Consider the following 27,262-nt stretch of genomic DNA (forward strand, 5'->3'; position numbering starts at 1 on the left):
TTCAATCTAGTTGCTCACTGCAACTAGAGAAAGCGTGCAGCAGCAACAAAGACCCTGTATAACCAAACGTAAGGAACAGTTTTAGAAAAGTTCCTTTAAAAGAAAAAGTATGAAGTGGGAAGTCTGAGCAGAGTGTGACAGAGGCTTCATCGGGGACCAGCTGTCTTGGCAGACGGCTCAGCACTGAAGGCTCAGTGTGTGTGAACGCATGGCCGGGCTGTGGGCCATTCTCTCCTCTTGTGTATCTTGGGCACAAACAGGTAACAGTAGTAAAATAAGAGGGGGGAAAAGGTATTTGAAAATAGAAGCAAACAAATTATATAGCTTTTATTTTTGTGGAAACTCAGTAAAAAAAAAACATAGGTATGTAGAAAAAGACTTCAGAGGCAAACTTTTGAGGGGCATTTTTTATTATAAATTTAATATGGTTGATTAATGAAAAATCACAATGAAGTACCAAGAAAGTGTTTGTCAATATAAAAGTTTTAGCAGCATTTCCACAGTTTCAGGCTCTTGCATTAGTCGTACTTCCTCCCGCTATCAAAAAAAGAGAAGACTCCAGTGGGGGACCACAGCAGAGCAACCAGGGATGCTCCGCTCTGTGAAGGCCTCACAGAAGTCCTCAAGTCCAGTGTATTGTCTAACAGGTCAACCCTCCCCACTCCCGGATTTCTAGAAGGCTAAAGCACTTGCCTCATGACCGAGGCCAGAGTCCCATTCTTCAGGCTGCAGGGGAGGAGGGGGCGGGAGTTTAAACTGGACTTGACATGTAGTGCTCGGTCACGCGTCCTCGTGTCGGTACCTCCTCTACACTGACACCATCGAGGGGCCAGGATCCGGCGCGGGCCGCAGAGGGGGGGTATGGTGGGGGCCGGAAGTGGGATGTGCCCGTGGTGGGGGCTGGCATCGCACCATACACCCTGCTCCAGGTGGTCTTGCCACACCCAGGATTAATCCTGGGATTAGTGAGAAAGTGGGGGTGGGGTGGGGACACAAACAGTATGAAAATATAATACTGGCAAACTATTCCGCTGCTTCTTTGGTACTTTCCAAAATTCTCTGATCAAAAAAGTATAAGGGAAGCACACCATTAAAAAATTACAGTTTTAAGTATTTACAGAAGCAATTCATGATATATTACATAATCAATACACAGTATATGAACAAATTCTTCAGTGAAAGCACTTGTGAACTCCTGTTCCAGTATGTCAACAGCACATGGACACCTTCCCAAACGGGCCTCCTCATCCTGTGTCTCACTTACGTTACAGATATTAAATGGGGAAAAAACACCGTCTTCCAATCTACACTTCCTTTTAAAAGGTTCTTAAAATCTGCCGCTGAAATCGGTATGTACAAAGATTTGTTGAATATTGAAGTCTAGGCAGGTAGCTCCACTCCCATCTCAAGGATGTCTGAAATAATACTAGCAATTATTCTATGTATACAATATATATTTAATATATAAGTAACCGCACCATGTTATGTCGCCACAATACCAGTTGAATGCACAGTATTATGTACAGTAGTTAAGTTAGCTCTGGACGATGACTCTACACCTAGGTGGACAGTGTGGTCTGGAACATCTGAGGGGGGTGTGGAGGCGCTGGCCGGGGGACAGCCCGTGGTGGGCACGGCGTGTGTGTGTGAGCCCACACCACCCACACACACGCCCCGGACCATCCCCCGTTTGCTGGCCGCCAAGGAACGATCACACGAACGGAAGGATCCCGTGGATGAGGAGAGCCATGATAGCAGCACTGAACAGCCCGGCCACGGGCACCGTCACGAACCAGGCCACGAAGATGTTGCGGAAGAGGCGCCAGTCCACGGCCTTCCGCGAGCGGATCCAGCCCACCGCCACCACCGAGCCCACCTGGAGGAACACAGGCATTTCAGAGCAAACCGAGGTGAGACGCAATCTACATTCAACCAGTAGTGTAAGATGACCAGTTCTTTCCCCTAAATCTGATGAAAAGCTTTTAAAAACACTTACTAGATTTTAGCTATGATTATTTTAGGATTACTCTGTCCAGATACAGTTCTGAAGCGCTGTTCCACGTGTATTCTGCCCTACGTGAATGGAAGCTCAGCCAAGTAAATGCTTTCTATTCTCCCTGCGCTTTATCAACCAGCCTTGACGGCCCTTACTTGGAGCATCCCCAGGCAGGAGACTTCATTACAGTGGTGAGCCCACTGTACGTACACGATGAAACGGCGGTAACGTACGCTTCTCCTAGGACAAAAGCATCATAAAACGTTGGCGCTGGAGATCTTGGCAAAGATCTAATCCATGTGGCTCAGTTTGTGGAAGATAAAACCCTTCCAGAGGGTGTAGCGGGTGGGAGAAGATTTTTAAGTTATGGCAGGTTGAGGATGAGAACTGAGGGCTCTTGATTTTAAACATTTTCTCCAACTGCTTTGCAGTCCTTGTACTTTACTGATTAAAAAATTAATCAAATGGGACATAAATATTACTGGTTTTAAAATGTCAATCCTGTTTCACAAATAGAGATATTTGAAAATAAGGATGTTAACATGGATTCACTATTTCTCTGTACCCTCGCAGTTCATTTTATGAAATTTACAAAGGAAAAAAATGCACAAGTTTTAAGTTTCTAAAAATGGAAGTCATGAGAAAGGCTTATCATGAGATAAGCCTAATATCTCACACCTCAATTAAGTTCTGATGAAGCTCAGTGGCATCATGAGGGTGCCTTGGCCCCCGGGAGGGCCCCTGAACATCTCCATGAAACAGGCTTTGTCTCCACTGACCCAGAATTATTTCAGAGTCAGCAGGGGCCAGTGAAGTTCAGAGAGCAACTAGGGTGTATTCTGAGGTCAGCCAAAAAAATAAAATCCAGCACTTCACTTGTTTATGGAAGCAAACTGGAACAGCAAAACCAGCAGCATATTTAAGGAAGTTAATCTGACATTTTGTCAACCCAAGCTGTGATTAACTGGGAATTCGTACCGCCTCCAGGTAGCAAATAACAACCCACCTAAGGAGCATTAGATGATCGTTGTACGTAAACCCTTTGTCTAAAACCAGTTTCTAGCACACAGGAGGCAATCGAGACGTTTCTGCTGCACAGAGACTAGCTGGTCCTGCTGGCCCTCAAATGCAGTCAAGTCTCCCGACACTGGCTTCTGAGGTGGGACTCTCCTTGTTACAGACCCTCTTCAGCTAGGCTGGATTATCTCACACATAAGAGAACATACTCAAATTTTAGGGTTATCCATACTCTCTCAGAACACTTCTTAAAACGCAGAAAATAGAATCATTATTGCAAGTTTATGAAATAGGAGAAGTGGACAGTTACCCACGATTAGTTGTTCAGTAACTAAATTGTCTCTGACCCTCTGCAACCCCTTGGACTGCAGTGCGCCAGCCTTCCCTGCCCTTCACTGTCGCTTGGAGTGTGCTCAAATTCACGTCCATTGAGTCGGTGATGTCATTTAACCATCTCACCCTCTGCTGCCCTCTCCTCCTCTGCCTTCAGTCTTTCGCAGCATCGGGGTCTTTTCCAGTGAGTTGGCTCTTCACATCAAGTGGCCAGAGTTATCAGGTGGCCACTGTTAGTGAGTTACCCCAGAACACTGCTCTTGTCACACTTGTGTATTCCTTTACATTATTTTTAATAAATACGCCTATATTTGTAAACAACAGGGAACACTACTGTTTCCTTTAAGAAAATAAGCATTTTCCCATAGTGCTCGCACCTTTATGACCATCATAAAAAATGGTACACCCCTTAGGCCGATGTACCTTAATTTATTTAAACATTTCCAATTTCCCTCCAATTTTTCCCTATTAGCAACAATGTCATGATTATACCAGAAAAGACCCTGATGCAGGGAAAGATTGAGGGCAGGAGAAGAAGAGGGCAACAGTTCATACAATCCAGTATAAAAAAGAAGCAACCTGATTAAAATATGGGCAGAAGACCTAAGTAGGCATTTTTCTCAAAAAGACATGAGCAGCAGGCACATGAAAAGCTGCTCAACATCACTCATCATCAGGAAACACAAATCAAAACCATAGTGAACATCACCTGTCAGAACGGCTATCACCAAAAAGACCACAGGTAACAAATGCTGCAAAGGCATGGAGAAAAGGGGGCTCCAGGACACTGCAGGAGGAAGTGTGAATTGATGTATCCACCTGTACGGAGGTTCCATAAAAAACTGGAAATACAAACAGCTATGCGATCCAGCAATTCCACTCACGGGTATTTATCGAAAGAAAATGGAAACACTAATTTGAAAATGTGCACCCCAACATTATTTACATACAATAACAAAGATATAGAAGCAACCTAAGTGTGTATCAATAGATAAATGGATAAAGGAGAAATGGTATATACACACACACACACAGGAATATTAGCCATAAAACAGAATGAAATTCTGCCATTTGCAACAATATAGATGAACCTGGAAGGTATTACACTTAGTGGAGTAAGTCAGAGACCCAAATTTTGTATATTTTTACTTCTATGGAATCTAACACAATTAAGTATAACAAAATAGAGACTCATAGAATCAGAGAACAAAGTAGTAGTAACCAGAGGGGAGTAAAATAGGTGAAGGGGGTTAAAAGGTACAGATCACTAAGTGTAAAATAAATTACAAGGATGTGATATACAGCACGGGGAATATAATCAATATAATAACTTTGTATGGGGTATCATCTATAAAAATATCAAATTATGTTGTACACCTAAAACTACAATATTTTACATCAATTATATTAAGAAACAGCTAAAATAACACCTGATAACACAAGGTCTCTTCATGTATTTTGCCCATTTACATATTGGAATCTGAATGTGTCTCGTTTTATTGTTGCTCAGTCGCTGTGTCTGACTCTTTGAGACCCCACGGACTGCAGCACGCCAGGCCTCCCTGTCCCCAACCATCTCCCAGAGTTTGCCCAAGTGCATGTCCACTGCATCGGTGATGCCATCCAACCATCTCATCCTCTCCTGCCCCCTTCTCCTCCCACCTTCAATCTTTCCCAGCATCAGGGTCTTTTCCAGTGAGTCAGCTCTTCACATCAGGTGGCCAAAGTACTGGAGCTTCAGCTTCAGCATCAGTTCTTCCAAAGAGTATTGAGGGTTGACTTCCTTTAGGACTGACATGTTTTATCTTCTTGCAGTCCAAGGGACTCTCCAGAGTCTTCTCCAACACCACAGTTCAAACACATCAATTCTTCGGTGCTCAGCCTTCTTTATAGTCCAACTCTCACATCCATACCTGACTGCTGGAAAGACCACAGCTTGACTATACAGACCTTTGTTGGCAAAGTAATGTCTCTGCTTCTTAACACGCTGTCTAGGTCTGTCATAGTTTTCCTGCCAAGAAGCAATGGTCTTCTTAATTTCATGGCTGCAGTCACCATCTGCAGTGATTTTAGAGCCCAAGAGGAAATCTGTCACTGCTTCTACCTTTTCCCCTTGTATTTGCCATGAAGTGATGGGACCAGATGCCACGATCTTAGTTTTTTTAATATTGAGTTTTAAGCTGGGTTTTTCACTCTCCTCCTTTACCCTCAAGAGACTCTGGTTCTTCACTCTCTGCCATTGGAGTGGCATCATCTGCATATCTGAGGCTGACATTTCTCCCCCAATCTTGATTCCAGCTTGTGCTTCATCCAGCCAGGTATTTCACATGATGTGCTCTGTATATAAGTTATTCAAACAGGGTGACAATAAACAGCCTTGTATTCCTTTCTCAATCCTGACTGAACCAGTCAGTTGTTCCACACAGGGTTCTAACTGTTGCTTCTTGACCCGCATACGGTTTCTCAAGACAGCTGAGATGGTCTGGTATTCCCACCTCTCCCAGTGTTTTCCCAGTCTGTTATGATCCACAAAGTCAAAGGCTTTAGTGTAGTCCATGAGACAGAGGTAGATGTTTTTCTGGAATGTTCTCTCTATGATCCAGCGAATGTTGGCAATTTGATCTCTGGTTCCTCTGTCTGTTCTAAACCCAGCTTGGACACCTGGAAGTGCATGGTTCGCATAGTGCTGATGCCTGGCTTGGAGGATTTTGAGCATACCTTACTGGTGCGGAGAGGAGCACAGCTGTCCGGCAGTCGAATGTTCTTTAGTGCTGCCTTTCTTGGGGACTGGGATGAGGATTGACCTTTTCCAGTCCTGTGGCCACTGCTGGGTTTTCCAATTTTGCTGACATATTCAGTGTAGCACTTGACTAGCATGATCTTTCAGCATGTGAAACAGCTCTGCTGGAATTCCATCACCTCCACCAGCTTCACTGGCAGCAGTGCTTCCTAAGGCCCACTTGACTTCTCACTCCAGGATGTCTGGCTCTGAGAGACTACACATCGTGGTTATCCAGGTCATTTAAGATCTTATTTGTTTATGTGGTATTTAAATATTAACTAATATTTAATGCAAATATTTTCTCAAGCCAGTATTTTTGCTTTCACTTTTAAATTTCTAATTTCATACACTAAACTATGCTATGCTCTTCTTCTGTGATTTATCTTTGGCTTGAATATTTGATATTTAACTCGTTCCTCTATTTAAGAATACTCACTTTGGCCGTGCTGGGTCTCTGTGGCCGTGCGGGTTGGTCTCTAGTTGCAGTGAGTGGGGCCACCTTCTGGTTGTGATGCACAAGCTTCTCACGGTGGTCACTCCTCTTGTTGGCGAGGCACGGGCTCTAGGGCCCGTGGGCTTCACTAGTTGCGGCCCATGGGCTCAGGAGTTGCAGCTCCTGGGCTCCAGAGCACAGGCTCAGGAGCTGTGGTGCATGGGCTCAGTTACCCTGGATCAGGGATCAAACCCACGTCTCCTGCATTGGCAGGTGGATTCCTTTCCACTGAGCCACCAGGGAAGCCCGTAACTCATTTATTTTAAATTTTCTAAAATAAAATTCTATTTTATTCTAAAGTAATTCTAAAATATTATTTAAGCCATCAGATAACAGCACGTATTTTGACAACTGTGGGTCTAAATTTGTTTCTCTAGGGGGAAAGCCAGTTATCCAACATCACTTACTGGTCAAAATTTTCCTTCGTCAAACTACACGCTCGTAGGTACTAGGTTCTGTCTCTGGCCTATCTACTTTTTTATACAAGTATCTAATTTCTTATTATTGTGGTAAAATATACAACACAAAAATCTGTCACGTTAACAATTTTTAAGTGTACAGTTTAATGGCAACCATCGTAACCATGCGTCCGCAGAACTTTTTTGTCATCCCAGCCTGAAAGTCTCTGCCCATCTGCCCTCTCTCCCCGCGCTCTTGCCTCCTGTTTCCTTGTAACAGACTTCCTATCTGGCCAGGCTGTTCCCCTTGTCACTGTTTCTCTTTGTAGATCATTTTATATTCCCGCTAGTTTAGCCCACAAAATCAACTGTAGCCGTAGTCTGTAAAGTTGTAAGCATTTGGTTGGCGTCGTGTTTGAGGAGAACTGACGTCTTTATAAACCGAGTTTCCCACCCGACCACGGTGTGCCTCATACGCAGGTTTTCTTTGACGTGTGAGCAGAGCTTTGTGTTTTTTCCATGTACATCTCTCACTTTATTAGGATTTTTCTGAAGTACCTTTTATTTTTGTTGCAACTGTGGAGGAGTTCTTTATCTCATTTTCTTACTGGCTATTGCTGACAGACAAAAGTTCTAAATTTTTGTGTTTTTTTTAATTGCAAACTTGGTCATTTTTACTGAATTCCAGGAATGTCTAGAAATCCATGCTGAATTTTATTAAATGTCTTTTTGGAATGGACTCAACAGACAGCAATACGTTGTTTTCTAATGGATCGATGAACCGTACTATACTGAAGACGTCTGTAAACACCCATTTCTCGAGCTCTGTGAGGGGACTGCCTTGTGTAGGTATCAGCAGCAGATAAGACCTGTCCTGTTCAGAGCCGACTTTCTGACAACCCAGAAGATCAATGTGGTCCTGTTGAAATGTTCTTTTATAATATTGTTGATGTCATTTATTAGCATCTTACTTAAAGTTTTTTTTTTCTTTTTTTTTTAATCAACATACATCTGGAAAGACAGCTTTGACTGTTTGTGGTATTTTCAATCAGGTTTCAGTATTAGGTTATTCAGTATATGTTTCATAGAACAAATTGGAGGGCTTCCTGTTTTATTTTCTCCTATATTATGGCAAGTTCATTTAATGTGAGAATTCTCTCTTCTAAGATGGAAAAGATTAACCAGTGACTCCGTCGAGGTCTGGAGTCAAGCAGCATTTTCCTCCTTTCGCCTTTTCAGGTGAGAATTGTTTTTGGAGAACTTCCTTAATTTCTTCCTACTGTTCTGATCAGGTTTTCCACTGCCCTCCCCACTTCTTGTTTCATATTTATTTTTCATGTGTGCTTGCTAAGTATATATGCTAAGCAGCTTCCGTCGTGTCCAACTCTTTGGACTGTATCCTGCCAGGCTCCTCTGTCCATGGGGATTCTCCAGGTAAGAACACTGGAGTGGGTAGCCATTCCCTTCTCCAGGGGGATCTTCCTGACTCAGGGATTGAACCCAATCTCTTGCATTGTAGGCAGATTCTTCACCATCTGAATTACCAGGGAAGCCCAGTTACACTACTATAAATTTATTCAAATCCTTTACATTCCTAAGTACTTCTGTCTTCATTTGTCACAGACTTAGACATAGTAATTTCTGAGTTCTCACAGCTTTTCCCTTGTATTTTTAGTTGCTATGTTATTTGGATCACAAAGGGCCCAGAGTCCCATGGCTTCACTATTAATGAGGTCTTTTGTTGATATAAGGTGGTATTCTTTGCTGTCATTTCAACTTTTTGAGGATGTTTCCAGATTAAGTCCATCACCAAGCACTAACAGCAACAGAATTACTGAGACGCAGGGGAACCAGACAGCATCTGTATTACAAGTCATCTAAGGTGGTCTTTCCATTTTCCAGATTAGATAACTGAAACCTAGAGGCTAGTGACCCTATTTGTAGTTATTTTAATTATAGTTGATTTACAATGTTATGTTAGTTTCAGGTGTAAAGCAATTCTGTTATATATCTATATTATATATACACACACACAGGTTCTCGTCTGCTATAGGTTATGTAACATATTAAGCTTTGTTCCCTGTGCAGTAGGTCCCTGTTGTTTAAAGTTTTATATATAGTAGTGTGTATCTGTTGACCCCAGACCCTTAATTTACCGCTCCTTTTCCCTTACCCCTGGTAACCGTAAGTTTGTTTTCTATGTCTGTGAGTCTGCTTTTGTTTTGTAAATGAGTTCATTTGTATCATTGTTAATTAGATTCAATACATAAGTGATATCATTGTGGCGGATTCATTTTGATATTTGGCAAAACTAATACAATTATGTAAAGTTTAAAAATAAAGTTAAATTAAAAAAATAATAAAATAAATTTGTATAGAGAAGGAAAAAAAAATAAGTGATATCATATGATATTTATCTTTCTCTGACTTAATTCACTTAATATGAAAACCTCTAGGTCCATCCCAGTTGCTACAGATGGCATAATTTCACTCTTTTTTGTAAGCCTTTCACACTTAGCAGTGCTTGTTTGCAGACACATGGGTGGGAGTTTTGAGACTGGGTGTGGGGAGGCCGTGTCTGTCACAGTCACCGTGGTCCCTCGGTGCCCAGAACAGCACCGCACACACAGCAGAACAGGTGAGTTTTTCGAATGACAGGAGCCACTGGACCTAGGAAAATCTGCATGGGCCTCTGTTTTGCTGAAGTTAGTGGCTATGTTTGTATACCGGAGGCCCCTGGGGATATTTCAGAATTCCCCCAGGTATTCGGCAGCCCTGGGTTAGCAGACTTGAGTTCCAGCCTGGCCCACCCTGGGGCTCCCTTGGACAACTCCCAGAGTCTGTTTCCTCTTTCTTCATCTTTAAGGCTCCTTGCAGCTCCAACATCTCAGCACTAGACAAGGAATTAATTCCCTCTCACCCTGAGCTCTAGAGCCTGATATCAACAGAGGTTAATATCATCTGCAATTGACTTGAAGGCAATAGGGCTGCTCTGACCACCATACAGAAGAGAAAACTGAAACAACACGTCTTACACTTACATGAGCGATTTGTGCCTGTGTCTGTCCCCCGTCCACTCCCAGGCCCCTTCAGAGGGTGTGGGGGGACTGAGTGATGCGCCCCTCCACACCCTACCCAGGCCTACGAGCATGTTCATGGACACAGGACCTCAATGCAAAACCCCCAGTGAGGGAACCAGGACACAGGGAAGGAGGGCGGGGAGGGCCCAGAGGGGCTGCTGAGAAGAAAATGCCCCCCCGGAGACCCCCGGTGACTCTCCCGTCCCTGAGTGCACACCCAGAGCCGCCCCGACTACCCCCACCACCTCGCCCTGGTCACCAGGCCAGGCCTCCTACCTTGCAGTGTGTGGTGCTGACCGGCAGCCCGATGTTGGAGGCGATGACCACGGTGAAGGCCGAGGCCAGTTCGATGGTGAAGCCGCTGTGGGGGAGACGGGAGGCCATCAGGGCACCGCCAGGGGCTCGCCAGAACCTCCGGGTGGACTGGGCCGCACAGCACCAGAGCCGGGACATCACGGCAGCATCACACGGCACTGGCTGCGAGGCCGTGCTCAGCCCTAAGGAGTGAGTCCTGTCTCCCTGCTGGGTTTTCAGAAACCTCACCTGAAGGAGCTGGGCCAGGAATACCTGCCGCAAGGAAAACTGTACACACGTCGTTTCTAAATGGACGCAGGGAAAACCACACTCTTGTTTCAAAAATGTGTACTTATTATTATAAAGGAGTGACTTTTTGCTCAGATTACTAGTTTTTCTTCAAATCAATGCTAGAATCTTTCGTTAAAATGAATTTCAAGACCTTTTACAATAGGTGGTGGTGGTGGTTGAGTCACTAAGTCATGTATGACTCTTGCGACCCCATGGACTGTAGCCTGCCAGGTTCCTCTGTCCATGGGATTCTCCAAGCAAGACTACTGGAGTGGGTTGCCGTTCCCGTCTCCAGGGGATCTTCCCGACCCGGGAATCAAACCCGGGTCTCCTACATTGCAGGCAGTTTCTTAACCAACTGAGCTATGAGGGAAGCCGTTAAAATATGTAGTTCTGAATTTTAGTTGTACTCGGAAATTCTCTTGTGGATTTATTTGACCCCTAATATTTCTAAATATCTCCAAAAGAGGACCACAGGAAGACAGGTGGGAGGCTCCAGACACCACCCCAGGGCAGAGCACAGCCCCCCCCCCCCGCCCCCCCACACCCGCTGAGCCCAGGCAGCCCAGGAAGGATGTAGTCACCCGAGGGCAGCAGGTGACAGCGGCCTCCCGCCAGCAGGTGGAGCCGGTGAGCGGAGAGTGTGGGACAGGCAGTCCCCGCCCGCCTTTACCACTGGTTCTCTGGACCTCAGGCCGCTAAGACCCCCAGAGGGATGGGAACAAGGGCTGCAGGTGGATTTGCGTCTTCTCTTCCTTTCCGCGTCTGCCTCCGTTCCCATCCCTCTCCCCGTTCTCAGTGCCACTGCGGATGGGGGCCAGCAGAGGATGAGGGCGATGGGGGAGATGGTGCTAGGAGGCGCCCGCTCTGCGAACCGCCCCCACCCCCAGAACAGGCTGTGCAGGGGGACATCGACACACCCGCTCCGAGGCTGCCCCCTGCTCACCTGGACGGCGTGATGGGGGTGAGGTCCTTCCCCATGGTCTGGATCACTCGTCTCCCCCACACCCAGAGGCCCGTACAAATTCCAACCCCTCCATAAAACAGCAGCCAGACGGGAGTCGCGGCTTCTTGCAGGACCGCACCTTGTTCATAAATCAGCCACAGAGCCACCAGGGGCCCGATGGCATTACTAGGAGAAAAAAGCAAAGCACACAAGTAAATTGTACAAGTGTCCACACATACAGATGATGCTGTACACAACATTCAATGACTTCTCAGTCTTGAGAACAACCTATCTTACCGCATTTGTGGTTTGCCTGTGTAATCTCTAAGTGATGATAACCATTTAGCCATTTTTTTGGTTATGGCTAAAATAAACAAAAAATTTACCATTGACTATTTTTAAGTGTCACTGGAAAAGACACGGATGCTGGGAAAGACTGAAGGCAAAAAGAGAAGGGAGTGGCAGAGGATGAGATGGTTAGATAGCACCACTGACGCAATGGACATGAATCTGAGCAAACTCGGGGAAACAGTGAAGGCCAGGGGAGCCTGGTGTGCTGCAGGCCATGTGGGCGAGGAGCTGGGCATGACTTAGCGACCAAGCAATCACCGCCACTGCCCAGGTCAGCAGTGTTAAGGACAGTCACACTGTTGTTAAACAGGCCTCCAGAAATTTTTAATCACGAAAATCTGAACCGCTATACCCACTAAATAAGAATTCTCTTTGCCTTTCCCCCTTCCCCCAGTAACCACCACTTTACTCTGTCTCTATGAATTTGATGGACTACACCAGGTTTCTCATGTAAGTGCAAGCATACAGTATTTGTCTTTTCATGACTAGCTTATTTCACTTATCAGAATGCCTTCAAGATTCATCGGTGGTGTAGCATATGACAGAACTCCCTTCCTTTTCAAGGAAGAATATCCCACTGTGTGTGTGTGTGCATACACACATCATGTCTTGTTTATCCATGCATCTGTTGATGGACACTTCAGTCGCTCAGTCGTGTCAGACTCTTTGCGACCCCATGAATCGCAGCACGCCAGGCCTCCCTGTCCATCACCAACTCCCGGAGTTCACCCAAACCCACGTCCATCGAGTCGGTGATGCCATCCAGCTGTCTCATCCTCTGTCGTCCCCTTCTCCTGCCCCCAATCCTTCCCAGCATCAGAGTCTTTTCCAATGAGTCAACTCTTCGCATGAGGTGGCCAAAGTACTGGAGTTTCAGCTTTAGCATCATTCCTTCCAAAGAACACCCAGGACTGATCTCCTTTAGAATGGACTGGTTGGATCTCCTTGCAGTCCATGGGACTCTCAAGAGTCTTCTCTAACATCACAGTTCAAAAGCATCAATTCTTCAGCGCTCAGCCTTCTTCACTGTCCAACTCTCACATCCATACATGACCACTGGAAAAACCATAGCTTTGACTAGACGGACTTTTGTTGGCAAAGTAATGTCTCTGCTTTTGAATATGCTATCTAGGTTGGTCATAACTTTCCTTCCAAGGAGTAAGCGTCTTTTAATTTCATGGCTGCAGTCACCATCTGCAGTGATTTTGGAGCCCCAAAAAATAAAGTCTGACACTGTTTCCACCATTTCCCCATCTATTTCCCATGAAGTGATGGGTTGCCTTTATCTCTTGGTGATTGTGAACAGCTGCTGCTGTGAACGTGGGTGTGCAGATGTCTCTGAGGCCATGTTTCCCATCCTTTTGGGTATATACCCAGAGGTGGAATCGCTCCATTTTTTGAGGAACCTTCAGACTGCTTTCCACAGTGGTCGCACCATTTTACATTTCCACTGACAGTGCACAAGGGTTCCAGTTTCTCACGTCCTTGCCCACACTTGCTACGTTGTTTTTACAGTAGCCATCTTCATGGTGGTGCGACTGAAAGATCAAAGGAAGTGGACACAAAAACCAAGCTCTTCTTTCCTTCCTTTCTTTCTCTCTTTCTTTCCATTTTCATTGCCAGCACAGCTACTAACATCAACTACCAGTGTGGGGCAACCATGTCAGCCTCCCCACAAAGGAACCACAAACCATATATCTATTTCTCAGGCCAACCCTGCAAAGTAGGCATTGGTCTCCTATTTTACTGATGAGAAAACTGATGCTAAAATCATGTCACTAGCAGGAAGCAGAACTGGGATGTGAGTTAGGATTCACTCAGGTGCTCACCCATCCCCGAGACCCATGGTTGTCACTCAGGCTCTTGACAAGCACACACTGTCTTTTTTGGGGGGGAGGGTTCCACAGCTTTTTTTTTAAAAAATTAAGACTTTAAGTCTCCTTATCAACAACATCCCCACCAGAGTGGAACATCAGGTACAACTGAGGAACCCACAGTGACACGCTGGAATCATTCGAAGTCCACAGTTTAAACTAGGGCTCACTGTTGGTGTTATATGTACTATGGGTTTAGACAAATTGACATGTGTCCATCATTAGCATATCCTATACTGCCCTAAGATACTAGCATATCCTTAGGAGCCCCTGGTGGCTCAGACGGTAAAGGGTCTGCCTACAATCGGGAGACCCGGGTTCGATCCCTGGGTTGGGAAGATCCTCTGGAAAAGGAAACGGCAACACACTCCAGTACTCTTGCCTGGAAAATCCCATGGACAGAGGGGCGTGGTAGGCTACAGTCCATGGGGCTGCAAAGAGTCAGACTGACTGAGTCACTTCACTTTCACTTTTCACTTTCATGAGAAATGTTGGTCTACAGTTTTCTCATAAGGACTTTGGTTGTGGTATTAGGTTAATGCTGCCCTAACAGAATGAGTGAGGAAGTATTCCTTTTGCTTCTGTCCTCTGAAAGAAACTGTAGGCAAGTATAATTTCTTTCTTAGAAGCTTGGTAGAATTCACCAGTAAACCCATGTGGGCCTGGTGCTTTCTGATTTGAAAGATTGTTAATCATTGACTTAATTTTCTTAATAGATACAAGCCTATCAGGTAGTCTGTTTCTTCTTGTGTGAGTTTGGGCAGGTTCTGTCTTTCAAGAACTGGTCCATTTTATCTAGCTTATCAAATTGGCAAACATAAAATTATTCATAGTATTGCTTTTATAGTATTATTAACTTTTTTTATTGTCCATAAGATCTATAGTGATGTCTACTTCTCCATTTCTGGTATCAGCAATTTGTGTTCTCCTTTTCCCTTAGTTAGCCTGGCTAGAAGCCTATAAATATCATTAATATTTTCAAAGACCCAGCTTTTAGTTTCATTGATTTTTCTCCATTCATTTCCTGATTTTAATTTCATTTATTTAGCTCTAATTATTATTTCTTAACTTCTGTTTACTTTGGATTAAGTAATAATTTGCTTTTTATTTCCTAGGCTGGAAACTTATTGATTTTACATCTTTCTTCTTTCCTAGTGTATGAATTCTGGAGAAGGAAATGGCAACCCACTCCAGTAGTCTTGCCTGGAAAATCCCATGGATGGAGGAGCCTGGTAGGCTGCAGTCTATGTGGTCACTAAGAGTCAGACAGGACTGAGTGACTTCACTTTCACATTCATGCATTGGAGAAGGAAATGGCAACCTACTCCAGTGTTCTTGCCTGGAGAATCCCAGGGACGGGGGAGTCTGGTGGGCTGCCATCTATGGGGTCTCACAGAGTCAGATATGACTGAAGCAACTTAGCAGCAGCAGCAGCAGTATATGAATTCAATGCTATAAACTTTTTTCTAAGCATTGTTTTTGTTGCTTCCCACAAATTTTGATGTGTTTTCAATTTCATTTAGTTTAACATATTTTAACATTTCTCTTGGCATTTCTTCTTTGTTTCATATGTTATTTAGAAGCGTGTGGTTTAATCTCCATGTATTTGGGGATTTTCTAGTAATCTTTTGTTACTGATTTATACACAGTTGATTGATGGTCTGTTTCGCTCAAATACGTCCTTATTGATTTCTGCTGCTGGATCTATCCACGTCTCCTGCCTGAAATCAACACAGTTACTCCTGCTTTCTTTTAGTGTTAGCATGCTATACTTTCCTTCTTCCATTTACTTTTTGTCCTTTTTAAAATAACTTTTAAGCTGTGTTTTTACATTTCAAGTGGGTTTCTGGTAGACAACAGCGAGTCGAGTTGTGTTTTTTGATCCACTCTGATAATCTCTTGTCTTTTAACTGGTGCATTTGGATCACTGAAATTCAAACTGATTGCCGGCATAGCTGGATTAGCATCCACCCTATCTGTTGGTGCTTTCTATCTGTTGTCCTTGTTCTTTACTCCTATTTTTGTCATCTGCCTTTTTTTTCCCCCTTCTGTTGTTTTAACCGAGCATTCCATATGATTCCTTTTTCTCTCCCTTCTTCGCATATTGGCTATACTTCTTTTTTGCTAACTTTCTAAAATGGTTGCCCTAGAGCTTGCCATATATACCTAGGGTTAATCCAAATCCCCTTTGCAATAACATTATTACTACTTTACTGGTAGTGTGAAAGTGTGCAAGTGTTAGCCACTCAGTCGTGTCTGACTCTTTGCCACCCCATGGACTATAGCCTCCCAGGCTCTTCTGTCCATGGAATTCTCCAGAATATATACTCAAGAATACTGGAGTAGGTTGTCATTCCCTTCTCCAGGGGATCTTCCTGACCCAGGGATCAAACCAGGTCTCCCACATTGCAGACAGATTCTTTACCATATAAACCATGTAAGTTAAGTGTAGATAGCTTTAAAAAATAACCCTAGTTCCACCCTTCCATCCCTTGTATCATTGCTATCACTCATTCACTTAACACAAGCATACATAAGTGTGCACACATGTGCACACACACACACGTAGCTTAATTCAATTATGGCCTCAGAGCAGACACTGTATCATTTCTATTTTTTAAAATTTGTTGATGTTTTTATATATTAAACTAAATATGTATATATATATATAACATATACATAAACATATAATTGACTACACTATTGGTTTTATTGTTCTGAAATAATTCTTATTTGTTAGATCAATAAAGAAGAAGAAAAATTAGTTGTTCTTTTTACCTTCACTTAGCCCTTCTTTGGTGTTCTTCCTGACTTTATGTAGATCTGAGTTTCTGACACACATTATTTTCCTTCTATCTAAAGAATTCCTTTGAACATTTCCAGCAAGGCAGGTCAGCTTTTCACAAATTCCCTCATTTTTTCTTTGTCTGAGAAGGTCTTTCTTTCTCTTGAAGACTTCCTTTCACTTTTAAAGGACTTCACAGGGTACTCAAGTCTGATTTGGTGGGATTTCCCCTTCACAAACTATTTCACTCCACTCTCTTGATTGCAGGGTTGAGGGGAAGTCGTATATAATTTTTATCTTTGTCCCTCTATATCTATAGATACCTCTGTATCTCTGATTTTTCGAAGTTTAAGTCTGATGTGCCAACGTGTACTTCTTGTGTATCTGTCCTGCTTGGCGCTCTCTGAGCTTCCTGATCTGCGGTCTGATGTCTGACATCAGCTTACAGAGACCCTGCCGCTGCCGTGACTCAGGCAGGCATCTCCTGTGTTCCTTTCTTTCCGTCTCCTGCTGCTCTTCTCATTACACTGCGCCTTTTGTAGTTCCCGGGTTCCTTCAGTGTTCTGTTCTGTGTTTCTTCGATCTATGTTCTCTCTGCTTTTTGAGATTATATGGACACACCCTCAAGCTAAGAGATTCTTTCCTTAGCTGTGTCCAGTCTACTAATAAACCCATCAAAGGCATTCATCATTTTTTTAAAGATAATTTTTTTTATTTATTTATTTTTGGCTCTGCTGGGTCTTTGTTGCTATGAAGGCTTTTCTCTAGTTGTGGCCAGCAGGGCTACTCTCCAGTTGCAATGCACAAGCTTCTTACTGTGGTGGCTTCTCTTTTCGGGAGCACAGGCTCTAGAGCATGGGCTCAGTAGTTGCAGCTCTCAGGCTCTAGAACACAGGCTCAACAGGCTCAGTTGCTTCATGGTATGTGACATCTTCCTGGCCCAGGGATCAAACCCATGTCTCTTGCATTGGCAGGTGGATTTTAAACAACTGAGCCACCAGGAAAGCCCCCTGCGTTCTTCCTTTCTATTACAGTGTTTTTGATCTCCAGTGTTTCTTTTTGGTTCTCTTAGGATTCTCATCTGTCTGCTTACCTGTCCATCTAATGGATGCCTATTTTGTCCATCAGATACCTCAGCATATGAATCATAGTTGTTTTAAATTTCCTGGTCTGATAATTCTAACATCTCCCCCATATCGGTTCTGCTATTTGCTCTGTCTCTGCCAGTTGTGTTTTTCGCTTTTTGGTGTGCCTCGGAAATTTTTCTTGATATGCAGTTGCGATGTCTTGGGTAGAAGGAACTGCTGTCAATAGGCTGTTAGTGATGTGGTGGGTCTGGGGAATGGAGAAGCCTTCTGTGGGTCCTTTGATGACCCCTTTGATGAGGTCTTGGTCTCTCACTGAGACTGTGCCTCTGAGCTGTGAACTTGGCAAGTGTTTCTCAGTATTTCCTCCCTCCTTATGTGAGACAGGATGGCTGGAGTTGGGAGTTTACCTTCTCCGGAGGGGAAGCCAAGGGCAGTCTGGAGTGTGTTTCCCCTTCCAGGTCAGTTAGCCTGTAGTAATCCCCTGCAGGCTGGGCTCTGGTGACCCGGTGTCTCCTGAGTGCAGCCTGGCTAAGCACACGATCTCTGTTCTGTCTAGTGGCTGCTTTCCTTCCCCCCCAGGGCAGGAGGGATTCCTCTTCCCTGATACTCACTGTTAGGGCTTCTGGATAGTGGGCCCCCCCTACCCTGGGTCCCCCAGAGCCTTAACTCTACTTGTCCCCCCTGAGCCTCCAGGGCCCATTGCTCCAGTCCAGGATTCCATGGCCCTCAGCACAGTATCCACTCCTGAGTCCCTCCTCCAGGACTCCCTGCATCTTTGCCTCTCCGACCCTGGGGGCAGTGGTTTGTCCTGTGCTCTCCTCTCCCTTTGAGATCCAAGAAGAGTTGTTGACTTTTCAGTCTATTTGGTTTTCGCTTGCTGTCAGGATGTAGTGATAACTCCCAAGCTCCCTACAGGCTTTGAATGACGCCTGTGGTTCCAGCCCACCCTCCACAGTCTGGAGACCGAGTCACAGAGAGCTGTCTTCCCACGTTGGCGTCTCTCTAACTGCGTGGCCCTGGGCAAGAGTCACATTTCTGAGCTTCAGATTCCCGGTCTCTGAGGGGTATCACTTAGAACTGCAGGCTTCCCTGTGGCTCAGACGGTAAAGAATCTGCCTGCAGTGTGGGAGACCCAGGTTCGATCCCTGGGTAGGGAAGATCCCTAGGAAAAAGAGAGTGGCTACCCATTCCAGTAATCTGGCCTGGAGAATTCTTTGGACAAAGCAGCCTGGCAGGCTACAGTCCATGGGGTCACAAAGCATCCCACATGACTGAGTAACTAACACTTTCACTTCCTTTCACTTAGGACTACAAAGGACTGTTCTGAGTAGGCCTGGAGTAAGTTACAAGTGCCTCAGCTCTGAGGACTGGTACACACTTAACACCCACTTGTTGAGTAAACAGAAGCCCCCTCCTCACTGCTACACTGTTATTTCTAAACCTTGCTTTCATCAGACTACATCCCTGCTCAAAAGCCTGAAGATCAGCCTCCAAACTGCAAACAGCTGCTCTACACTCTGGCCACCTGCGGCAGCTACCGCCTAGACTCTTCCTTGGCCTTGAAATGCTGTTTTGGGGTGTTCTGTTACTTTCCCAGGAGTATGCCTTTCTTGTCTCCTTAACTGGAACTTAGTTCTAAAGGAAAGGGATCCAATTCATAACGTGTTGCTGGTACCAGGCTTTCCATAAATAATTTGTGATAAGGAGGAGGAAGTGGGCTGGTGGCGGAGGGGAGTAAAAAATTATTAAGAGAGGACAGAACATAGTGCCCCCAATAAAATAAGATGGCAATGCCTAGGTGACGCTGAGCAGAACATAAGCTGTCCAGGCCTCTTTGTGTGGCTAGAAGACATCTTTTAAAAAGAACAGAAACGCAGCTGCACATGGTGTAAAATGGAGTCATATAACTGGGCCAAAAAAGTATAATGATGAAAAAAAAAATAAAATAAAAAAATATATAAAATGATGGCACATTTCCCTCGTTTGGACGGAAACATTAGGCTGCATAATAACTATAATAGTGAAAATGTCTGGACATTGATTATGGGAAAGGACTGTTCTTATCTTATTATATAAGCACCTCCCCTTAATCCTCATAGAAATCTCCTGTGTTGGTACTAGTTTTACCCCCATTTCACAGATTGGGACACCGAGGCTTTGGAAAATTCAGTGACTGATCCGGATGCCTGGCCAGACTCTGTGCACTCCTACACATTCTGGCCTGCATGCCCAGCTGACCTGAGCTCTCCATGCTCTTGCTAGTGATTCTTTCCGGAAAACCCACCAGGCACACTCCTGCCTTGGCCTTGCAGTGCTTTCCCCTCTTCCGGAAGGTTCTCCAAAGATGCCGTCATAGCTGTGCCCTCAGTCCCTGCAGGTGTCCCTTGGGGACCCTCCTGACTGGAGCGGCCATTCAACACAGCGGCCCCCGGGGTCTCCCACTTCCCCCTTCTGACACGCAACGCGGTCTGCTCCACTACAGGAGCTACTTGCTCACATATGACCCTTGTACAACTTGGGGGGAACCTGGGTACTTCTCTCTCTGCCTCAAAACCAAAAGGCACTGATGCCAAATGGCACTGGACTCCGGCCAGGGTAGGAAGCCGGGACAGTTTGGGCAGAATCAGGGCTCCAAGCCCAGCTCTACTGATTCCACCTGTTGTGATTTCTGACCCCAGGCCAACTCTCCCTGCATCTGGTTCACTCAAAGATCTGCGCGATGAAGATGCAGGTGCTGCACTTGTGGACAAAACCTGGCGTTGGCACACCCCGGGCGGTTGCCACCCGCGTGGTTCCAGGGTGGGCCAGGTATCTGCTGTGCCCGCCCCGCCTCCTCACCCTGACCCCGCCCCTCACCATCACCAGGCCCCTCCCCTCACCCCACCGCTTCACAAGACCACGCCCATCACCCATCCCCACCCCGGCCCCGCCCTGACCCGCCCCCGCCCCGCCCAAGTTCTGACCTCACATCATTTCCGCCATGCGCGAAGGAGCCGAAGCAGGCGGTGAGGACCTGCAGGAAGTGGAAGAGCAGGTGCACCTCGGGTGAGTCCTTCTCCTCCTTCTCCTCGTCCGCCGGGTCGTCGCGCGGCGGCTCGGGCTCGGCCAGCGGGGGCGCCAGCCGGACCTCCACGCCGCCCTCCTCGGCCTCGATCTCCGCCTCGGCCACAGCGTTGCAGTAGCTGGAGTAGCTGTCGTAGCGCAGCCGGCGGCGCGAGTAGGCCACGGCATCGGCCACCAGCTTCTCGCTGTCCTCGGGCGCGGGCGTGTCGCCGCGGCGTGTGGCCAGGCCGGGCAGCCCGCAGATGGCCGCCGTGTAGCACGTGTAGCTGTTGTTGCGCCGCAGCTGCCGCGGGGCCCCGTCGGCCGGCCGCTCGTCGCGGATGCGGTGCAGCAGGTCCTTGTAGAGCCCCGAGTCCTTGTGCACCGTGTGGTACACGTGGCCGTCGGCCCGCGCCGTGCCGTCGAAGCCGAAGGTCCCGTTGGATACGGGCGACTTGGTGGTGCCGTGCGTCATGGACAGCGCCCGGCCTGTGGGGACAAAGATAGATTGAGCCTGGCCTGCGGGGACAAGGGGCAGACTGAGCCTGGCCTGAAGGGGACAAGGGACAGACTGAGCCCGGCTGAAGGGGACAAGGGACAGACTGAGCCCGTCCTGCAGAGACAAGGGACAGACTGAGTCCACGCCTGGGGTGCTGTGGGGCCACCATTGCAGCTCAGGAAGGCTGGACAGTGAGGGTTTTTGCATTTTCCCACCGTACTCTTTATTTTCCAACTTGACTAAGCAGGCCATGCAGTATGGTAAAAATAAAAAGGGAAACTTGGAAACATACAGCAAAGGGTAAAACTAACAACACGGCATGGCAGTTAAAAGACGATGCTGCACTCCCCTAAAATGCGGAAGCACTCTTTCCTTTTCCAGGAACGGGTAGGAGGAGGATCCGTATCAGGAGCTTATTTTACAGAAAATTTGCCCCATTTCCTGAGAGATACACACTCCAAGTGCTCCTTAAAAATAGGACACAAATGAACCCACCTATGAGAGAGGAACAGTCACAGGGAGAGAACAGACCGGTTCTTGGGGCAGGAGGAATGGAGGAGGGATGGAGTGAGAGGCTGGGGCTAGCAGATGTAAGCTCATAGGAGGGATAAACAAGGTCCTACTGTACAGGGAACTATATTCAATATCCTGTAATAAACCCATAATGGAAAAGAATATTTTTAAAAAGGATGTGCATATATATATATATATGTATACACACACATATATATCACTTTGCTGTACAGCAGAAGTTACCATGCTGTTTAATCAACCATATACTTCAATTAAAAAAAAAGGCTGGTGGACACAGTCAAAGGCGGTCTGTCAGATCAGTTGGCAGAGATCATTCTCTTTCTTGGCCAAGTTGCAGATCCAGCCTGGACCGCGGTGCCAGCACCCCTGCAGGGAGGCGGGCCTGGCAGAGGCAGGAGCTGGCCCATCACTGTCCACAAACACTGTGGGAGAGAGGACCCCCGCTACGGCCCTGATGGTTTCTGTGATTCTCTAGTGGGACCACCGCCCCGGTTCCAACGTCAGCTTTCTCTCTGCATCTCCCAGGAGGAAGGTGTTTGTATACAAAGCTGGATAAACTGATAATCCGATCTCCGGCAGTTAGTTGACTGCATGTGGAAGACACAGGTGAGGGGCCCAGAGATGCTGCTGGGAGACTACAGGTAAATGGCTCTTGGAGGAAAGTCACGGGACAGGAACAAGCCTGGTCTGGGACTGACCAAACCCTGGGCCCTTCAGCCCCTGCGTTTTCTCTGGGGACACTTGTGTGCACTGGAGCCTCGTTGCCACATGCAGGCCAACTGTCCCCCCAAAACTGCCTCTGCCGCGTGCCACCCCAGCCCCCAGGGACTTACCATATGGGGCCCGGGGGTGGTGACCCCCCGACATGCTTTCTGAGGTCCCCGAGGGATCCGCAGCTGAGCCCGTGAGGGGGACAGTGCTGTCATCGTGAGCCTTGGCACCTGGCAGCTCTTTAAATACTGGGGACTCCACTTCCTGAATTTTATTGAGACTTTCATCAGAGGCTCTTGATAAAGCACATTCTTTTTGTAATTTGCCTGAAGAAAATAAGAGTCATAACTGAAAATTTGGGAAGAGAATTCTTATTTTTGACAAATGAATATAAAAATAAACATTTATCGTGATACTTTCATACTTTGGGAACAAAAAATAAAAGGGAAAATAAAGTGGACAATTCAATCTGGGAAACAGGCTAGAAAATTCAGCTACGGAGGGAAAGATGGAGGCTCAGCCCTGAGTTATCTTATCCAAAAGCAACAAAAAAGACAGGATTAGATCTGATTCCCAAGGTAAACATTCTGTAAATTCTACAACCATCTAGACCGGCCTTCTGTTTTCTTAAACTGACCTCAGAATCACTGAAATGTTTATCCTTTTTGTCTTCATACATACTGTTAGGGTCTGTTTGCTTTTCTTCTGTTCAACAAGAGACTGCGCTCAGATTTCCTCAGGTCACCAAGTCTTAGAAAACAAGTAAATCATTTTCCTCAAAAGGAACAGAGAAATTCTGCTTACTTTGAAAAATCCTCTACTTTCAAAAGAAACCAGGGATTTTCAAAAAGTGGATCTGAAGCTGGAGTGCACTCTTGGTAATCAGATCTGGTATGTGGATTCCTGGTCTTGCTGCCTCACAGTTCCCTGAGGAAACAGCTAAGCTCTAACCTACCCAACCGACACGGACACGGTCTTCTCGGTTCCTCTGCCGGATACACTCATGCATCACCCTCGTTTCTGTATTTACCTAGACAGATCACTTCAGTCTCTGTTGTTGTTGTTGTTCAGTCACTCAGTTGTGTCCCGACTCTTTGCGACCCCATGGACTACAGCACGCCAGGCTTCCCTGTCTTTCACCATCTCCCAGAGCTTGCTGAAACTCAGGTCCACTGAGTCGATGATGCCATCCAACCATCTTGACCTCTGTCGTCCCCTTCTCTTCCTGCCCTCAATCTTTATACCTCTATCTCTATATTTATCTAAATCTAAAAGACAGATTTAAAAAAAAAAAAAACTAAGTTTGTTTACTACAAGGAAGAAATAAAGGTACACACAGGTTTCTGACCTCAAGCTGCTTACAGTGTAGATGAGAAAAGTTAATATCTGTAAAGATTATAATAACAAATTTTTTAAACTGTGTTTTTTGGTTTGTTTTTTCTTGTTTTGGGCCACACTGTGCAGTTTGTCGGATCTTAGCTCCCCAACCAAGGATCAAACCTGGGCTTCTGCAGTGGAAGCATGGACTCTTAACCACTGAACCATCAGGAAGTCCCCCCAAAATGTGTTAACGTATGAAACAGGTATTACCATTTTCTGTATTTTATAAATGAGCAAATTGAGGCCCAGAGAGACTGAATCACGGGGCTGAAGGTCACTCAGGCAGTAACATGCAGTCAGTTCACTGTCCACGCCCTTAGCCATAGTCTGTATTTAAATGAATAGAACAAGGTACCTATATGTTGAAGTGTCAAAATACATGTCATTGGCCAAAAAAAAAATCTCTTGGCAAGTCAGACTGGATAGTAATGTCATTTTCCTACTGTAACATTACAGCCTAAAGGTGGGAGCGAAGATTTCATGGTCCATAACTCAGGGAATTAGTGCAGGACAGGGAAGCCTTGGCGTGCTGCAGTTCATGGGGTCACAGAGTCGGACACGACTTAGCAACTGAACAACAACAATCAGAAAAAGCTTTAAACATCAAGAGCGTTCAAGTTTAGTTTATCACTCCCACTGGGGTTAAACCAGACAAGCAGGATGTTTAAGGTGGGGGGGTGGGGTTCCTTCTCAACCAAGAGCAGGGAGCGGCTACCCAGGAGAGGAAGCAGCAGCTGGATATGAATCCATCATAGTGTGAAATCGCTACTTAGTTTGAAGTTGTATGTACTAATGTAGTGTTTTAATTATTAGTTTTTAAAACTTGCACGTGGCAAACTGGCTCTGTGTGTGTGGAATTCTGATTCTAAAAAATGTCTAGGGATCTCACTGGCGGTCCAGTGGCTGGGACTTCACCTCCCAATGCAGGGTACACAGGTTCAATCCTTGGTCAGGGACCTAAGATCCCCACAAGATCCCACGTGCCTTGTGGCCAAAAAACCGAAACATAAAACAGAAGCAATATTGTAACAAATTCAATAGACTTTAAAAATAGTCCACGTTAAAAAAAAAAAAATCTTAAAAGTCCAGATTCCTGTAACGCCTACCCCTATAGTCAGGCCCTCTGCCCCAGCCCTTGACAACTACCGTCTGGTCTCTGTCCCTGCAGTTTTGCCTTTTCCAGATGTCACGTAAATGGAACCATAAGACGTGCTTCTGAGGCTGGCTCCTCCGACGTGGCACGGTTAACGCGCCTGAGGTTCATCCACGCCGGTGCAGGCTCAGCAGCCCACTCGTCTTCACTGCCGAGCAGCAGTCTAATATGTGGATGTATTTATTTCCATAAATACGTGTGTGTGTGTTCTGTGGATAATCCAGGCTTTCAGTTTTTGGTGATAGCAAATACAGCTGCTACAAATATTCATCTCCAGGCTTCTGTGTGAATTTAAATGTGCGTTTCTCTAGGGTAAACACCTAGGCGTGGGTAAGTGATTAACCTGATAAGAAACCATCAAACTCCTTTTGCGTTCCCACCAGGAATGCATGAATGAACATTCCAGCCACGCCTCATCCTTGTCAGCATTTAGCACTATCCTTTTTTTTTTCTTAAAGCCATTAAAATGGATGTGTGGGAATACCTCATTGTGATTTTAATCTGTTTCTGATGTCGAGCAGCTTTTCATGTACTCATTTGCCATTCATGTATATTTTTTTGGTGAAACAGCTATTTAAGTTTTTTGTTTTAAATCGGGTTGTTTTCTGAGCTTTCTTCATATGTTCTGAATACAAGTCCTTTGTTAGAGGACTTGCAAACACCTTCTCCCAGTCTGCAGCTTGTCTTTTCTCTTAATAGTGTTTCTTAGAGGGCAATGGTTTCTAATTTTGATGAAGTGCAATTTACCAACTTCTTTTATGAACTGTGTTTTTGGTATCAAACCTAAACATTCTTTGCTCTACCCAAGGTCCCAAAAGTTTTCCTGTTTTTGCTTCCAAAGTTTCATAGTTTTCTATTTATACTTATGATGCATCTTGAGTTAATTTTTTTTCCCCCAAGGTGTAAGGCTTTAGGTCAAGGGTCTTTTTTTGGCATTTGATGTATCATTGATTGTATCAGTGATTTTCAGCAACTGACTCTGTTGAAAATCACTTGGCCATATTTGCACGTCTGTTTCTGGACTTTATCCTGTTCTGTTAATCTAGGTGTTTATCCCTTCGCCAGTTCCACACTCTCCTGTAGCTTTTTGTGGCATGGGTCCTTCATCTTTACTCTTCTCCAAATTTGTTTTGGCCATTCCAGTCCCTTTCCCTATAACATTTTTTAAATTAATGAATTGTTTCTTTTTGGCTATGTTGGGTCTTCGTTGCTGAGTGAGGGCTTCCTCTAGTTGCACCGACGGGGGAGGCGGGGCGTCCCTTCATTATGGCTCACAGGCTCAGCTGCTCTCGGCATGAGGGATCCTCCTGGGGTCCCGTCCCCTGCAATGGCAGGCTGACCACCAGGGAAGTCCTCCATATACATTTTTAAAGTGACTTGTCTAAATCTACAAAATATCCTGCTGGGATTTTTGTGCATTAAATGTACAGATTGATTTGAGAACGGACATCTTTCCGGTATTGAGCCTTCCCATTCATAAGCATGGTAACGTCTCCTCGGTTGTTCAGTTTTTCTTTGAAATGTGGGTTTCAAATTCAGATATGTCCGGATCAAACCATGATTGTAAGATACACTCTGAGGCCAAAAGGAAATACTTCTTTTCTTTTGTGAGCCCTGTAAAGCGTGTGGCCATAAGACTTGGAATTCAGTCATGTTGCCAGTGACAGGAAAATAGCTGCTGCAGTTTTCTAAGCCAGGATCTTCTTTTTTAAAAAACTGCTTTCACAGAGGTATAATTTCCGTACGATGAAATTTATGCCTTTTAAAATGTGCAGGTAGATGACCTGTGACAAACGAATACAGACTATAACTACCCCCCAATTAAGACAGAGTCCTGCAAGGTTCCCTCCTGTGCCTGCAGAGCTCTGTTTTCGGTCCCTAAAGTGCCCTTCTGTCTCTAAAGCCCCCTCCTGTCCCTGCAGAGTCCCCCCAATTCCCCTTCTGCAGTGACTCCAGCAGCCACTGGTTTCTGTGGCTGTGGACTGGTGCCCTCTGGAGCCCTGCAGGATGAGTTTGTTTGTGCGTGGCTCCTCCTGGGAGTTCGCCCTCTTCATTGCTCCTCCGCCCTCTGCTGTATGAAGAGTTTGGTCATCCACTCACTTGTTAACGGGCCTGTGGTTTGTCTCCACTTCTTGGCTAGTATGACTTAATTTGTGTACGAGTCTCACTTCTTCTCTTGGATAAACACCTAGGGGTGGAATTACTTAAGTCATAT

The 27,262-nt window shown here is 45.6% G+C and overlaps 1 protein-coding gene and 1 long non-coding RNA gene across 7 annotated transcripts in view; one reads left to right on the top strand and one right to left on the bottom strand.

Annotated features, from left to right (window-relative positions):
- Window positions 1–392: 392 nt before the first annotated feature.
- SLC20A2 (solute carrier family 20 member 2) overlaps window positions 393–27,262 on the bottom strand; it is a 115,587-nt gene continuing 88,717 nt past the window's right edge. For all 6 annotated transcript variants that reach the window (XM_061404595.1, XM_061404599.1, XM_061404598.1 and 3 more), the window contains 5 exons: window positions 22,637–22,840; window positions 20,692–21,259; window positions 11,631–11,816; window positions 10,376–10,460; window positions 393–1,876 (listed from right to left, as the gene is read on the bottom strand). In XM_061404595.1, coding sequence (XP_061260579.1) covers window positions 1,712–1,876; window positions 10,376–10,460; window positions 11,631–11,816; window positions 20,692–21,259; window positions 22,637–22,840 — 1,208 coding nt within the window. In that variant the 3' untranslated portion in view covers window positions 393–1,711. The remainder of the gene's footprint in view (window positions 1,877–10,375; window positions 10,461–11,630; window positions 11,817–20,691; window positions 21,260–22,636; window positions 22,841–27,262) is intronic.
- On the top strand, window positions 20,691–25,547 carry LOC133240056 (uncharacterized). The gene is made up of 4 exons (XR_009734084.1): window positions 20,691–20,773; window positions 22,329–22,444; window positions 23,979–24,097; window positions 25,078–25,547. It is a non-coding gene; the product is annotated as an uncharacterized LOC133240056 (long non-coding RNA).

The sequence above is a fragment of the Bos javanicus genome, chromosome 27 (assembly GCF_032452875.1).
Source record: "Bos javanicus breed banteng chromosome 27, ARS-OSU_banteng_1.0, whole genome shotgun sequence".
Lineage (NCBI taxonomy): Eukaryota > Metazoa > Chordata > Mammalia > Artiodactyla > Bovidae > Bos > Bos javanicus.